Source organism: Haemorhous mexicanus, chromosome 3 (assembly GCF_027477595.1).
Source record: "Haemorhous mexicanus isolate bHaeMex1 chromosome 3, bHaeMex1.pri, whole genome shotgun sequence".
Classification (NCBI taxonomy): domain Eukaryota; kingdom Metazoa; phylum Chordata; class Aves; order Passeriformes; family Fringillidae; genus Haemorhous; species Haemorhous mexicanus.
Genome location: NC_082343.1, coordinates 632,680 through 647,153, shown reverse-complemented (window position 1 = coordinate 647,153; position 14,474 = coordinate 632,680). Strand labels below are relative to the sequence as shown.

Sequence of the window (14,474 nt, the reverse complement as noted above, 5' to 3'; positions counted from 1 at the left end):
GGTTTTTCTTTGTCCGTACCTTTTTTTGAGGTCAGCTCTCCAGCTGGCTGATCTCCAGGGTGCCTGTCCCTCCTGAAGCACTCACTGCACAAGGAAAAACCCCATTTTCCCAGCACCTTTCCCAGGACCAGGCTTTGTTGGCAGCCCTAGTGCCATTAAACGCAGCCCTTTTCCGCACACTGCAGCGGCCGTCGTGAGGGCTCTCAAAATGGCGCCTCTGTGAGGTACCTCAGGAGCCCTGTGGGGAGCAGGGGGCTCCTGAGCCCGCGCCTGTGGCGGCTCTCCTTAAACACATCTAAAAAAGGGCAAAATGCCGCTTGGCAGCGAGGAATTTAGGGGAGAAGAGTGGGAAACACAGCACGAGAGGCTTATCTGGACCCAGGAGGTTTATCATCCCATTTTCTCCCTCTGTTGAGCTGAGGCGAGTGCAAGTGGCTGGGCAGGTGCATGGCAGGAGGAATATTAGTTATGAAGTAATAAATGACGGTGAAATAGTTTTGCTTCTGGCTCTTAAATAAGTCACAAAGTCTTCCAAGAACTGAAGGTGCCACAGTCCCTACAATTCCCTGAAAAAAACATTCAGCCATTGCCCAAGGGCACCATCCATCAGCAGCCCCGGCACAGCCCACACGCAAAGGGTGACTCAGGGTCCTTTGGAGTCATTGCCACAGATTAGGGAACTCAGTTTTCCCCAAACCTCACAGGATTTTTATCAGGGGTAACCTATCAGTCTAGCAATGTCACAAAGCCTTAAAGAGACTAGATTTAATGCTTTATAAAAAGAGGGTTACCAATCAGGAATAGCTGTTGACATCACAGTGCTGCAACACAAATGCTTAGCAGACATCACATAATAGTATTTAAAAATAAAAAAAAAAAAAGGCAGCTAGTATTTAATGTATATTTAATGTGCACCTGAAGAGAGCTGATGTTGTCCAGACAGAAAATAACAAGGACACTTGTAATCAGTTTCCAGAAGGCAGACACAAAGAGCTGGGGCCTTCCAGGCACATGATAAAAGCTTGAATAAAAGCTTTTCATGTGCAAGCAGATTTAAAAGCTCAAGTTTATAAAGATGTTTGCAGTAAGGTGTGAAAATAAAATGTGTTTCATGATTAGGTCAAGCAGCCCAATCCTGGAACCTGTTCTGCAATTAATTTTACTGGTGCCTGGAATAATGACATGGTGGCTCTACTTACAAACACTGTAACTACATTTCTGCTTCCAGCATAGAGAATAAATTTGTATATGCTTTTGAGCTTATGATGTGCAAGACTAATTTAAATCAGGCAATGCATACAGACAAAAAGCAAAGGTATTTCTTAACTGAGAATTTAAGATCACAGCATTAGTGGTCAAGAAGTTATTTATTAGTACTGTGCAACTTGTCCCTGCTGACAAACATAAAATTACTCGTATTTACAATAATGGATAAAAGCTACTAATATTCTAGAACTACCCATTGTAATATGGCTTCTCAAAAAGTCTGGCTGGCTGATTGCAAGCATGCTGGAGGCAGTCCCTTTGCAATAAAGTCAGTCTGTTTCTGCATCTTCTGAACAGCAGTAAATGCAGATCCAGTTAAAGTTCTTCCTACAACATTGACTGACTCAAATATATTGATTTTTCTGAGATTGAAGAGTGTAATACTTACATGACTCAGTTCCCATGGCACTGCTGATAAATACCACATTTTGCTAACCAGCACAGCAAAATAAGGGCTTAAGTAAAACTCTAGAGTACAGGTTTTGGGTAAGGTGTGAATTGTTTTGTACAAGCTCTGCTGTGCTTATGATATTCCAGGCACTATTTTCCTCATAAGCTTTAACAGCAATCAATACTCTCCTTACTGAGACAGATCTAACACTGTAGTGGCTGCTCAGCCTAAAAAACCCCAAACACTTGAATTAAAAAAGAAAAAAATCAAAAAATTTTAAACCAACAAACCGGTGTCACACCACCAATATAGTAAGGTAAAGTTTCCCAAAGTCACGAACCTGTTTCTAGCCTGTCTTCAAGGATTAGCATCACACAGACATCCACTCTGAACAGCAGAGCACAGACTCTGAAGACATGACACAGTAAGGATGGCTGACACGTCTGACATTGCTGATCTTGAATTCCAACCATTCCTGCACACAGTTTTAAGGTCATTTCTCTGTGTGTGTGTACTGAAGATGTAAAGCAATAAATCAGATTACTGGAAGCAAGAGTGATGTTCTGTTGCTGGGACTTCAGAGAGCAAGAAAAGGCATCCAGGTTCAATATAAAAAGATGTGGTGTTTTACCCAGAAAAATAATTAAAGGAGTCCACGTAAATTCTGATCAAAGTTCCCATAATGAAATTAATGTTTTAGCAAGGATTTCAGTAATTTTAAAATATCTCTTTCTTTTTTCACTTTTTTTCTGTTTTTCACTTTACATCTGGATCTTTGAACCCCTCACCCAAAAGATCTTTGTTCCCATTTTACAGATAGGAGAATAGACAGAAAAAGATCTCAGATATGGCTCAGAGTGACTCTACAAATTCACAGATAAGAAGCAGAATCAATAAAAAACAGGTACTATGCATTCTTAACCAATGCCAAAATAATAATATTTAATGGTGCATCTGCTTGAAATGGGTCACAGTAAATAGAAATAAAAATCCCTTAATTAATCAGCATTTTCAGGTCTTCACTTTGAAGCTTCAAGTATCAAATGGGAACAGAAATACCAAACAAATACTGAACTGAGGAGCAGTTATATCACACTGGCATTTTACCTAAATATGCTGACCTGAGTGATTCTAATACCAGCACTTCTTTATTTCTCCTTCTAGGCCTGGAGCACGAACATACCTGAGAAGGAAGGAAATTAATGTTGCTATTTCCTGTACATTATCAGTAGAATTATTAAAGTTTAATTTGATCTGAGCAATCTGTGGCAATCAGACATGACCGAGGTCATGACCAGAAAACACTTGTCTCCTAATACTTACGTAGTGCTAATTTTTCCCACTGAACTTCAAATGCCAAGGGGAACAGGAATAAAACCATAGTGGCTTCTCAGAGGCATTACAGCTGAGGATATTTCATTCTGTCAGCTTTGAAACACAGGGGAAAACCAACCATTTTTGCACCCAAATTTTATTAGAAAACGTCAAGTTCAAAAAAGTTACTTTATGTTGCTGTTAGATTGAGTCAAAACTCTTTTTACTTGGATTTTAAAAACTATCCAAAGCTGTACTCCTCCTATGTTACCCCTCAAAGATGAGGCAACACTAAACACTAAAGGTTCAAGCCTACTATAGTACAACTGAGAACTGAACCTATACTGTCCATAAACAGCAGAGCAAGCTGCTTATTTATCCTTTTTAGTCACCGTAGAAGGAAAAAATTCATTGTCATTAAAATTATCTATATATGAAAAAATCTTTAGCTCAGGTATAAACGATTCTTAGCTATTTACCAAAAATTAAATCTAATTTTTTCTTTTTTTTTTAATCTGTGACTTTCTTTTTGGGGGAGAATAAAAACCATTGTCAGCTCTGTTTCAAGACCTGTGATTCGACCTTCAGATACTAAGACAAAAGAACATTCACAACTGCTTCTACTTGAATATTGTTTTAATTTTCACTTCACAGCTGTAGTCACTAAACTCAACATTTTCCACACTGCATAACAAGCTGCTATTATAGGAAGTAAAATAGTATAATTCAGCACTCTGAAGAGAGTCTCTGAGCTGGAAAGTCATAATTAGATGAAGTATTACCAAGATTCTTCTGTGCCTTAAGATATGCACCATCATTTGGCTTCATTATTCCTGATGTTTTCATATAGTTCATGGCATATGGGAGGATCAAGACATGAAAGCAGCCTTATTAGCCTTCAAACCAGCTTTCAACAGCCTCCATTCTCAACCCTTGAAACATTCTTGCACAAGTCCCCAAAGTATGCCTTACAGCACAGAAGCAATCATTTCAGGTCATAAAAAGATAAAGAACTTTAAGTAATTCTTTTTTTTTCCCCAGTGAGAAAATGATTACTTATGTTCTCAAAATTAAAAGAACTTTGTACAAAAGGCCTGGAAAGATCAGGTTTTAATTACATATTTCAAAACTGAGTTATATATAACAATTCTACTGCTTATATGCAGTAAATAAATATATTAAAATCTTAAGAGACCAGGAAAAAAATAAGCAGACTAGACGGCAACTGACTCAGATGTTTTCTGGAAATGCCCCATGCATGACTTGTCCCCTGTGACTGAAAACAAAGAGGGAGAAGAAAAGTGGCAAAGAAAATGAGCTTAAGTAAGAAAATGTAGCACCCTTTTTGATCTTGCATGCAAGCTGAGAATGAGAAAAAGTTTTGATCATTCAGTCTACAGTCTTATTTAAAGATCAAAACAAGTCTGAGCAGCTTAAAGCCTTACTTCGTTAAAAGAAGCCATGCACAGTCAAAGAGTTAATTGAATGGTAAGTGGGACATTCTTGCAGCTTTGCTTGAATGACAGAAACTTCATTATAGGCTGCCCTGTATTCCACAGAAGATAATCAAGGTCCACTTGACAAAAGTTTTTCCACCCAGTCTGCCATTTCTTTTCAAATCTTCTATTACCTACCTGCTACCTTAAGAGCTCCAGGTTGAGTTTTTTAAACTTGCTAAATAAATTACATATATGAATTTAAATCTTTCACCCATTTAGAAATAGAAACTGTATATACATATAATATATGGTGACAAAAACTTCCGGACAAAATTAAAAACAAGTGGCTCAAGGTATCTGCTAAGCCTTTTTTACCTACAAAATTAAAAATACTAGTGATTCAATTCTACTGCAATCTAAAAGTCTCTTTAGATGTGTAAAGCTTTTGCTGAGACTGTATTAATCCTAATACATAACATGTTTTCTCAGCAAGTGAATCCATTTTTCCCATTCCTTTGAAGATGCCACAGAGCTAACCAACATCCAAAACTTTCCTTAATGCAGAGGGAACAGGCTGAACATTTGAAAATGCTTGAGAGCACAGGAGATTAACAATGAGGAAGAGTATTCAACGGCCAGCTGTTGAATTTGAAATTTCTGTCTGCTGTCCACCTTCTAACCCATTCAAATATTTTAACACATTATACATTAGCCTGCCTTCAATTCAGTGTTGTCTTGCTATACAACTCAAATCACGTAAGACCAGAGCTAATTTTGATCTTCAATTATGTATGAGAGATCCAAAATCAGGTTGGCTGTCTCCAGAGCTACTTGCAGGCCACTGCACTTGGCAGCAAAGCAATCCAGAGTCCGGAGGTCAGCGACCTTTACTGAGGGCTCTTTAGGGCAGCCCTGTAAAACAGGAGTGCCAGAGTGGCCTTGCAAAAAGCTCCAGCTGAGGTCCTCTGTGTTACCACTCACCCCACAGCCGCATTTTGAAACTAAATCTGACCACCTGGAGACACAGGGAGAACCTGAGGGAACGAGCCAGCAGTGCCCATACACCACATCTGTCAGGACTTCTTCACCATCGTGACTCAGGGAGCGAGCTACAGACTCCAGGGAACGGCAAAACCCGTCAGCAACCAATTGGTACTGTGTCTGAGAACAACCTAGGTCTTTGAAAGTGCTGGCAGGCAGGCTAGAACTCTAAAAAAAAAAACAGAATCGGGAAAGCAAAGTTAGAACACTGTTTCACAGAAGTAATTTTAAGCATGTATCTTATTGCTGCTTTTTTTTTCCCCAAAACAGATGGTGCAGTTCTAACTAAAAAACGTTTAATTATTACCCCATGATAAGAAACAGTCGAAGTGGAGTTCTGCATGATCATCTTTCAATATAAAAACTCTACATATTTTCAACACTTAAAAACATGCAGTTACTACAACAGATACCTAAAGAAAGATCAACAAGTACAAATATAGTGTTAAGTTTAAAAGATGTAATTAAAACTGAGTGCTTCAAATAGACCCTTATTTTATATTAGTAGTTAGCAAAAATTCCACATTAATCTCGAAAGAGACAAGTGTTTTACTGTCACAGTGATTCTACACAAATTCTTGTTTCTTAAGTACATTAAGGATCTTTAAAACCCTCACATCTTAACGTACCTTGTGTCTTATGTATGAAGCCAGGTGAGTTTCTGTACAGCCCCCTCCTAATAATGCCAAAGGTTCCTTCACTGTTAACTGCAACACGTGTTCTGCAGTTTCACAGACACGCTGAAAATCACATTAAATTCTTGTCAGACATACCACAAGGATTTGTCCCCATTGAAAAAAAAACACTGGAATAAAATTTTCAGTAGTTTCTGCTACAGATTCCATAAAGTTGAATTACATGTGGATATAAAGCTGCTGAGAGATTTCCAAGACCTTGTTCACTTAATGAGAAATTGTCTTTATTTGTCCACACTATGGAAAGGTGGAAATAAAAAGCTGCATTTTAATCCCTCTTTTTTCAAAACAGGGCTATATATAAAAAGTCAATCAGTATCAATGACATTTTCAGACCAACTGTTCAATGCAAAACAATGCCTGACTATCATTGTATGTGTTGCTGCTGGCTATTTACTAGGCAGTTTTGATTTTTATGTTCTCATAGACCAAGTAATGAAAATGAAAATATTTATCCAGCACTGGTCTCAAGAACAGGTGAAAGATGTACCTGTCCCTAAAAAACTTCCTGTATTAAACCAGAGGTATTAAATGAACATAAGCACTTCAAGGATTTTGAAATTCTGGAAACAAATAAACTTAATTTACGTACTGAAAAAACTGTTTCTAAACTCAATGTGTTTCATATTTCTCAGTATTTTTCCATTAAAAACATAACTTTCCAAGAAAATATTTGAAGAAAATTTGCCTACCTTCAACTCATCCCATGCTGTTTCACTTCTGTTACACAGAATCAGGCTGCAGATAACTGTGTCCCCAGGAATCAGATGTAGAAAATGCTTTGAAGCAAAACTCTCCACGCACAAATCTTTCAAACTGCCGTAACAGCCAGCAGGCAACGAATGTATGGAAGCTATAGGCTGTGAACCTGTCAATTAAAAAAGGATAACAGTATGTGGCACCATCAGAACAGCTAGCTAACGCATTTCAGAAAGCATAAACCTTAATCCTCTTGGCTTTTGAAGTTATACGCATTGTTCAATACCTGTCATTTCAATTCACACAGGAAATCACAGAAAGCAACACATTTAGAGTGCAAGACTTGGTGGCAATTTGAGATTAAAGAAAGCAATTGTTTCATTTGCCTTGAATCAAAGTTTGAAAACAAACTGGAATTGGATATCCCTCATGCAGCAAGCAGTGGTACCACCTGTGGTATGCCACCATCAGGGCCTGCACAGAAGACCTAGTCACCTGGAAAAATGGTTTTTGGACTAGAAAAGAGCAACTCTTGCTCAGCGGCTAAGGTAGAGGGAAATAAGAGACCTCCCTCTGCAATGACACCAGCCCAGGTGACGCTCTCCTCACAGTGACAACGGCAGGACAATGGCTCAGGCAGAGAACTGGCCTGTTACCTGTCACACGGCCCAGGGGCTCCATCAGAGACAGCCCAGCCCTGTCCACAGCCACGACACCGTGCTCCTTCAGGTACTGCTTCAAGAAGGGATGCATCACCTTCTGGCACACCACAAGGCCCACCTCATCCTTAACCAGCTGCTTCCCCACATTCAGCAGCTGATTCAGCTCTGACACTTCCAGAGAAACTCCGTGAGGGACCACTATAGTTCCTTCCTCATGGCTAGAGCCGTCACCTGACATGGACACACTGAAAAGGGCAATCTTGATCACATTTGAACTAGTCCTTCTGACAGCAAGTGGTTTTCCCAGCTGGATTTCTGGCACTTCTATCAGCAGTCCAGGAAGAACTGTAGAATCCATAACTCTTCTACCTTTCACAGGTATTACCACACACTTCCCTAAAACAGCATTAGTCTCAACGTGACATGGAACAGTAAATAAAAAAGCTTTTAAAACCAGTGAGGTGAGATGATCAACTTCAGTTTTATTAAGCATGCAAGCAGGTTTGCTTGTTAAAATGCTCCGAACCAAACAAACAAGGGTCTCAACACTGCTAAAATCCACAGACACCCGGCAACCACAGGCCTCAGACTTCAGGTGGTCCATGCACAAACTCAGAAGATGCTTGCTTATTTTAATGACAGTAAAAGGTGCAACATTCAGGCTCCTGAAATTTTCGATGAAGCCACAGCAAAGGATGGCAGTGAATAAGCCACAGTCACTGAAACGTGACACGTGGTTCTGTACAGAGGCTGCCAGGACACACAGCACGGGCTGGCTGAGGGAAAGGTGCCCCAGGAGGGCTGAGGACTGGGAAGTGGTACAAACACAGCCCCCCACACCATTGTGGAGCTGCTTGAGTCGACCAGCAGGACCGTAGGAAGATTTTAATATCCCACTCAGCAGAGACAGTGACTGACTCACTGCATCTCTAGTTAGCGGCTTGCTAATAAATAACGGAGGCTTTTTAGCTTCAAGGCGAGACATTCTGAAGGTAAGATTTTAATTCTAGCCAAAAAAACATTTCCGTTTCACTTGGAGCTATAATTCATTGCACTTTTAAATTTTAAGAGAAGTACATTTGAATTCTTTGCAGGTAAGGATTATTATTTTCAGTGTGAAACAGTATATATAGCATTCCTGAAACTACTCATCACAGCTCTCTTAAAACGAGGCTTACATCATGTTGCAAAACGGATAAATAGTGACAGCAGGAAGGGATTTCATCATGGACGATCTCTTTTGGCTTCTGAATGAGATTGAGCAGACTTTTTTGCAACAAAGTTAACAAGCATGCTTCCTATATGGACACCTATAAGTGACAGTCCTGCTACAAGCAGAAAGTTCTTTCTACTCCAGGTAGTTTTCTTCATCTTTTCTGGCAACAGTCACAGATGAAAACCTTCAAGCTTAGTTACACCTACAATAAAAACCAGAAAGATATTAGAATAGCTGTTGGAATACCGAGTCAGAGTTCCAGCAAATAATCTTATGAAAATATTGTATAGCTTGACCTATTTTAGTTTTCACCAGAAAAAGTCACAGAAGGACAATACTGCATCAAAAAATCATTTAGGTTGGAAAAAACCTTTGAAGTAGAGTCCTACTGTTACCCCAGCAGTGCCAAGCCACCACTGAACCCCATCCCCAAATGCCACATCTATGCATCCATTTAACACCTCCAGGAATGGTGACATGCCCACCTCCCTGGGCAGCCTGCGCCAGGGCTTGACAACCCTTCCTGTCAAGACAAGTTTTCCTAATATCCAATCTAAACCTCCCCCGGTGCAACCTGAGGCCGTTTTCTCTTGTCCTAGCACTTCTTACTCGGGAGAAGAGACCAACCCTCACGTGCCTGCAGCCTCCTTCCGGGTGGTTGTAGAAAACAATAAGGCTGCCCTGAGCCTTCTTTTCCCCAGGCTGAAGACCCCCAGCTCCCTCAGCAGTGCTCACAGGAGCACTGCCCTTCTCAGGGCCCATTCAGCACCTCATGTGCTCTCTGAAGGCTGGTGTCCCTCAGCAGTGCCAAGCACAGGGGACAGTCACTGTCAGCACACGCTGGCTCATGTTCAGCTGCTGGCACAGCATTCCCAGGAATCTCTCCAGCCACTCCTCCCTGTAACTCAGCACGGGGCTGTGACCCCAGTGCAGGACACAGCACTGGGCCTGTTGAACCTCCACTGGCCTATGCATCCTATAATGCTTATTAACTGAGAAAATCTACTAATATGATTTTACTACAAACACAAGAGAGTGCATCAATTATACCTGTTGATCAGTAACTTCAATTCTGACCACTGGTTTGTACTCTTAGCAGCAGGTCTGTAAGTAGCAGGCTACCATCAACTTCAGTGAGGTACCAAAACTACAGCAATTTCCACCTGGTTTTACTCAAGAACAAAATAACTCACCTAGTCAGCAGTGCTTGCCAGGCAACAGAAACAACAGCTTTTGATGTTCAAACAACGTCAAGAATTCTGGCTCAAACAAAGGTTTCTTACTTCAAGAGGCCGACAAGGAAAGTTTTTCAGTTCTTAAAAAAGTAAAACTTAAATCAATGCTTATTTATGTTTCTATGCAAACTCTACAGTGTTTACACTTGTAATTCATTTTGTTTCATTCTCTGCTGTAATCACCATCCCTACTAACACAAAATATCTTACTATGTACAGTCACAATTATTTCTGGGCAGTTTTAAGCCTGAAAGGACACTGCTATAGATCCAGTCACATGAGTGTGATTGCTGTCCTCAAGTTACTGGAGCTTGTTTTAAAATATCTTTAAGACATATAATACCCTCACTTAACTGATCTCACCATATGGGATTTAGCAGTAGTTTTTGAGATTTATGACACAATTTATGGGTCCATGTAGGTACAAAAAATTAACTCAGTTGTAAAGAAAAATAAAACTCCAAAAGACCAAAATTAGAACACCAAGGCTGTATGTTTGAAAATTCTCAATTAATTCATCTTCTCCCTCAAAGACAGATACAACTAATCAGGCAACTTACCCAAAAATCAAAGTACTAATGCTATTTTTCTTTACTTTTGCGAGCGGTTTGCATCATGAATGCCAGAATGTCACGATCTGGAGAAAAATCCTCTGTCTTCACTTGGAAAATAGGACTGGACTTCATGTAATACCAGCCCCAGTGCACTAGCCCCAGGCTAGCTCCCATAACAATCAGAACTTTGTTGTCCTTCCAGAAGGTTTTAAGACCCATTGCAAACTGGCATCTACCTAGGTAAAGATAATGTATTATTTTAAACATATTCTAGAAATCCTTTTTTTCTTACTCTACAATAACAACACTGAACAGATGAAGCTGAATGTTAATACCTTTAATTGCAGTGCAGCAGATGACTAAAACACTAAACAAAAAGCCTTACTTTGTGGACCAAAATAAAAAAAATAACCTCAATTCAGACATTTTGAAATGTTAATTGCTGCATTTGCTTCGAGCTTTGGCATGCTAAATCTTAAACACAACAAAGCTTTATCTAATTACAAGCACTACTGCCCAGATGGTAAGTATCTGAAGCCCAAAAGCAGGTTCAAAATACACCTTCCTCCCATATTGTTAATAAAATTCAATGAGTAGCTGGGCTTCTAAGGCAATGCAAGACTTTGAAATTGCAGGCAAAGCAAGGTGTGAAGCTTCTGACACCACTTTACCTTTGTGCAGCTTTGCCTGACCACCTAGAGTATTCAGAAGCGGCACCATTATAAAGAGAGCAACAAATTAATTGCTATGTAATGAGAAACTAGAAAAAAACTACTTTCCATAGGATTTCGCACCTACACTCGTGTTTTATACCAAATGCCTCACTGGTTTGAGCGGCTACAAAGGTGGACCTCGGAGAGGAAATGCTCCTACCCCGGCCCAACCCCACGGCCCTCACAGGTGTGACCCGCCCTGCCAAGCACCCCTCCATCGCGCCACGGAGCCCTCAGAGCCCACTCCTCCTCCTTCCCCGCCACCCAGCGACCTCGAGGCGCGGGCGGCTGAGGGAGCAGCGGCGCCCTCGGGCACAGACCGCGGGCACGGCGCACCTGAGGCTTGCCCCGCTCCGGGAGCGGGCGAGGAAGGCGCTACCGAGGAGCCTTCCCGGGGAGGCGAGCAATCGCCCGCCCCCCACACGCTGGAACGCGCCCCGGCAGGAAGAAGAAGCGCGGCAAGTAGCATGGCCCCGGACGTGCCGCACCGCCCCTCGCCGCCCGCCATTAGCCGCGCGCAGCGTCACTCGCGGCGCGGCCCGCCTCAGCCGCTGGCGGCCATTTTGCGTGCGGGCAGCGCGGGGCGGGCGGCGGCGGCGGGCGCGGCCATTTTGGGTAGGGCAGAGAAGCGGCGGGGAGGCCGGCGCGGCGTGGGGAGGGCCCCGGCCATGGCCCCTTTGTGCTGCCCGGCTCTTGCGGCCGCGTCTGGGGCTCCGGTCCCGCTGTTCTTCTCGGTTAATCCTCTGAGGGGAGGCTCGGACAGCCGGGACTCTAGCGGCGGTGCCGGCTGGCTCCCACCGAGCTTCCCTCAGCCGCCGCCTCAGGCTCTCTGTCCTGTTCCTCACTCCCCGCCCAGCCTGGCCAGGCATAAAAATAATGTGCATATATCTCTGATTTTTCTTCCTTGCATACCTGCTAATGCCGCCACTCCGCCTTACACCTTCGCCCAGCTGTCTGAGGCTTCCTGTGGGCGGGCAGAAGTGCCCCGGCCAAAACAAATTCAAATAACTTTGTTCCCTGACCTCGGGTTTTCCTTAGCTCTTCTGCTTTCCTGTATTCACTTTTCCTGTATTCACTCCTGTAAGTACAAGAAATACTACGGTGAATACAGTTATACTACTCCTGTGTTCACTCTTCTCTCTACTCCTGCAGTCACTGTAAAGAATATCTCGTTTTGTATTCATTTGTTTTTGAATGGGTTTGTTTTCAGTTTCGTTTATAGTTACAGAGTTTTTGACTGTAGCCAAAAGACAAGTATTTAATGTCTGATCTTCATGCAGAAAGGAGTATATTTTTTAAATTCTATAGTAATTTCTCATTGTTAATTGTATTCAGCTGTTCCATAAAAGTCCAAAAAGTAATACTACCTGTTTGTGGCCCTCTGGTGCTCCTCAGAACCTCCTCTCCCTCTAGTTCTAGGCAGTTCTGTGGTGACTGGGTCATGTTTTGGAAATTGACTTATTGAGCCTTAAAGATGAATGGGCAGTTTATGTGTAGGAATGTGAATAACAATGAGGACAAAAGGTGCTGAGTAGCTGGAAGATTATTTTTCAAGAGTTAAGTGGAGTAATTGGCAGCAGTGGGCATAGAAATCCTGAATAGCAAATGGGAAGATCGTGGTGTGTCTTTTAAGAACTGGGGATGCTTTAGTGATGTGTGAGTAGCTGTGCATTGCACTGCTCATCCCAAGCTTAGGATCCACTCCCAGAAACTGACCAGTGCTGGATGGGAAAGTTCAGAACACTCCTCTTTTATGTTGTGATAGTTCATTTCATACTACAAAAACAGTTAATATCAACTTACCCTACGGAATTCCTTAGTGAGGGTTTGTTTGTTTCTGCTGTTCTCAGGTGCCCCCTCTCCCCACCCAGAGATGGGCAGTGGGTGAAGCTTGCTGCTGTATCTCCATGTGTGTGCCAGGAGTTTTCAGTTCCTCCTCCCTCCGAGCTCTGCATTTCCTCACCACAGGAAGCTGCTTTGCTAAGGTAAGCTGCTGTTCATCAGCTGGCAGAGGACACTTGAGCTTGCTCTCTGGGTCACCGTGTTTTCTGGCTTCTTCTACCCACCACTCCATTTGACTCAAATTTAGGAAAGAAAGATATTCTGCTACATTATTTTTTAAGTGTGTCTCACTCTAGCTACAGGCAGCCTGTGTGTTTGATTCTAAATCATGTCTTCGTGCACAGGTTGTATCAACATTTTAGGTCTTGGAATACTACACATCCCACATCAGGACTTGTTTTTTGTATACATATATATATATGCATATATAACTCCTCTTGTGAGGAGTTTTTCTGCCATATTTGCTTATCTTCATATATCCTTATGTGGCGTTTACTTTAGAGGTTTGCAATACAAAAAGCATTCCATGAGACAGAATCTTGCTGTCAAACAGTACCAGTTGTAACAGATCTGTGTTTTTGGTGTTTGGTGTTTTTTTTTTAAACACTGGAAATGGCAAATTGTTTTGGGGTAGTTGTTTTTTTTTCTTGAACAGTTGATGAGTGGTTTTCCTCATCTTCTGATGTCTTAGTATTGAGTATTTTTTCACCTGTGTCACATCAGTGATTTTCCTGATGGCTCACACATAAAATATTTTCCTTTTTGTTTTCTGTGGATTTGCTTACATTTTGTCTGTCTGCTCTATTTCCTTTGTCTTATCTGTGTGGTCAGTGCAAAGAATGGGGTAGTTGGCAAACTCCCAAAGTCAGCTTACTCCCAGGAAGAGCAAACTGAACCTAAGCTAACTTTTCTTGTGCGTCCTTTTCCTTGTTATGTTTTTCTTCTATTATTTTGTAAATTGTATTTGGAGGGGTTTGCTGCCTGCCAGCAGTTCTCACATCGGTAGCAGCAGACATGTTGCAACAGTAGTATTCTGGAAAGTAGATTGTTACCAGAAAGAAATCAAGGGGTGCTCAGGTAAGTTCAGCTGAGTTTACTACATGACTGAACCGAAATGGGATGTTTCAAGTGGTCCAGAGCTCTGTTCTTTCCATTGTGTTTCTCAAAATTGCCATCAGTAAAGTTGTCAGGACTTAATCTGATAAAATGGAGCACTTTCCAGGGCTGTTTGGTGCAAGGGAGAATGATAGCAGCGTGGCACAAGGCATGATGGTATTCCAGCTTCTGTGGAAGGACTGTTGGGAATCTTAAGATTAAAATAATCTGTGCTATGCCATGTAGTTTTAAAGGGGGTGTTTATCTTGTTTTACACTTTTTTGAAGTCAAACAGTGATAACAACTGCATTT

At 41.7% G+C, this 14,474-nt stretch overlaps 4 protein-coding genes across 13 annotated transcripts in view; 1 reads left to right on the top strand and 3 right to left on the bottom strand.

Annotated features, from left to right (window-relative positions):
- Nucleotides 1-3,589: 3,589 nt before the first annotated feature.
- On the bottom strand, nucleotides 3,590-8,499 carry MKKS (MKKS centrosomal shuttling protein). The gene is made up of 4 exons (XM_059840438.1): nucleotides 7,502-8,499; nucleotides 6,839-7,014; nucleotides 6,081-6,191; nucleotides 3,590-5,619 (listed from the first exon to the last, which is right to left on the bottom strand). The coding sequence occupies exons 1-4, from the start codon at nucleotides 8,490-8,492 to the stop codon at nucleotides 5,179-5,181; spliced, it is 1,719 nt and encodes a 572-aa protein (XP_059696421.1). The 5' UTR covers nucleotides 8,493-8,499; the 3' UTR covers nucleotides 3,590-5,178.
- Nucleotides 8,492-12,252, bottom strand: LOC132324406 (uncharacterized). Of its 3 annotated transcripts, XM_059840450.1 has the most exons (3): nucleotides 12,138-12,153; nucleotides 9,917-10,038; nucleotides 8,492-8,925 (listed from the first exon to the last, which is right to left on the bottom strand). In XM_059840450.1, exon 3 carries the CDS (start codon nucleotides 8,876-8,878, stop codon nucleotides 8,732-8,734), a length of 147 nt encoding a protein of 48 aa, XP_059696433.1. In that variant the 5' UTR covers nucleotides 8,879-8,925; nucleotides 9,917-10,038; nucleotides 12,138-12,153; the 3' UTR covers nucleotides 8,492-8,731. The 3 variants fall into 3 exon arrangements, with proteins under 3 accessions (XP_059696433.1, XP_059696432.1, XP_059696434.1); XM_059840449.1 differs by lacking the exon at nucleotides 9,917-10,038 and having other exon boundaries at nucleotides 12,138-12,252; XM_059840451.1 differs by lacking the exons at nucleotides 9,917-10,038; nucleotides 12,138-12,153 and adding an exon at nucleotides 11,562-11,698.
- Nucleotides 10,526-12,269, bottom strand: LOC132324404 (uncharacterized). 5 transcript variants are annotated; one of them, XM_059840445.1, is made up of 3 exons: nucleotides 11,562-11,655; nucleotides 11,184-11,207; nucleotides 10,526-10,748 (listed from the first exon to the last, which is right to left on the bottom strand). In XM_059840445.1, exon 3 carries the CDS (start codon nucleotides 10,729-10,731, stop codon nucleotides 10,540-10,542), a length of 192 nt encoding a protein of 63 aa, XP_059696428.1. In that variant the 5' UTR covers nucleotides 10,732-10,748; nucleotides 11,184-11,207; nucleotides 11,562-11,655; the 3' UTR covers nucleotides 10,526-10,539. The 5 variants fall into 5 exon arrangements, with proteins under 5 accessions (XP_059696428.1, XP_059696431.1, XP_059696430.1 ...); XM_059840448.1 differs by lacking the exons at nucleotides 11,184-11,207; nucleotides 11,562-11,655 and adding an exon at nucleotides 12,138-12,269 and having other exon boundaries at nucleotides 10,526-10,744; XM_059840447.1 differs by lacking the exons at nucleotides 11,184-11,207; nucleotides 11,562-11,655 and adding an exon at nucleotides 12,138-12,232.
- The window catches only part of SLX4IP (SLX4 interacting protein), a 70,080-nt gene continuing 67,372 nt past the window's right edge, over nucleotides 11,767-14,474 (top strand). The window contains exons 1-2 of one of the 4 annotated variants that reach the window (XM_059840440.1): nucleotides 11,767-11,840; nucleotides 13,076-13,210. In XM_059840440.1, the coding sequence (XP_059696423.1) occupies nucleotides 13,133-13,210 (78 nt within the window). In that variant the 5' untranslated portion in view covers nucleotides 11,767-11,840; nucleotides 13,076-13,132. Of the gene's footprint in view, nucleotides 11,841-11,878; nucleotides 12,104-12,168; nucleotides 12,306-13,070; nucleotides 13,211-14,474 lie in introns of those variants that run through there. The other 3 variants (XM_059840439.1, XM_059840441.1, XM_059840442.1) reach the window with 3 other exon arrangements.

Bases quoted from the DNA above. Each gene is read 5' to 3' on its own strand.
- MKKS (XM_059840438.1), bottom strand. From the start codon at position 8,492: ATGTCTCGCCTTGAAGCTAAAAAGCCTCCGTTATTTATTAGCAAGCCG. The intron at 7,015-7,501 runs GTAACAGGCCAG...TTTAATTGACAG, and splicing joins GCCCCTGGGCCGTGTGACAG to GTTCACAGCCTATAGCTTCC. The intron at 5,620-6,080 runs GTACGTTAAGAT...TTTTTTTTTTAG, and splicing joins CTTCATACATAAGACACAAG to AGTTCTAGCCTGCCTGCCAG.
- LOC132324406 (XM_059840449.1), bottom strand. From the start codon at position 8,878: ATGAAGAAAACTACCTGGAGTAGAAAGAACTTTCTGCTTGTAGCAGGA.
- LOC132324404 (XM_059840446.1), bottom strand. From the start codon at position 11,694: ATGCTACTTGCCGCGCTTCTTCTTCCTGCCGGGGCGCGTTCCAGCGTG. The intron at 10,749-11,561 runs GTGCGCCGTGCC...ATCTTTACCTAG, and splicing joins CGGAGCGGGGCAAGCCTCAG to GTAGATGCCAGTTTGCAATG.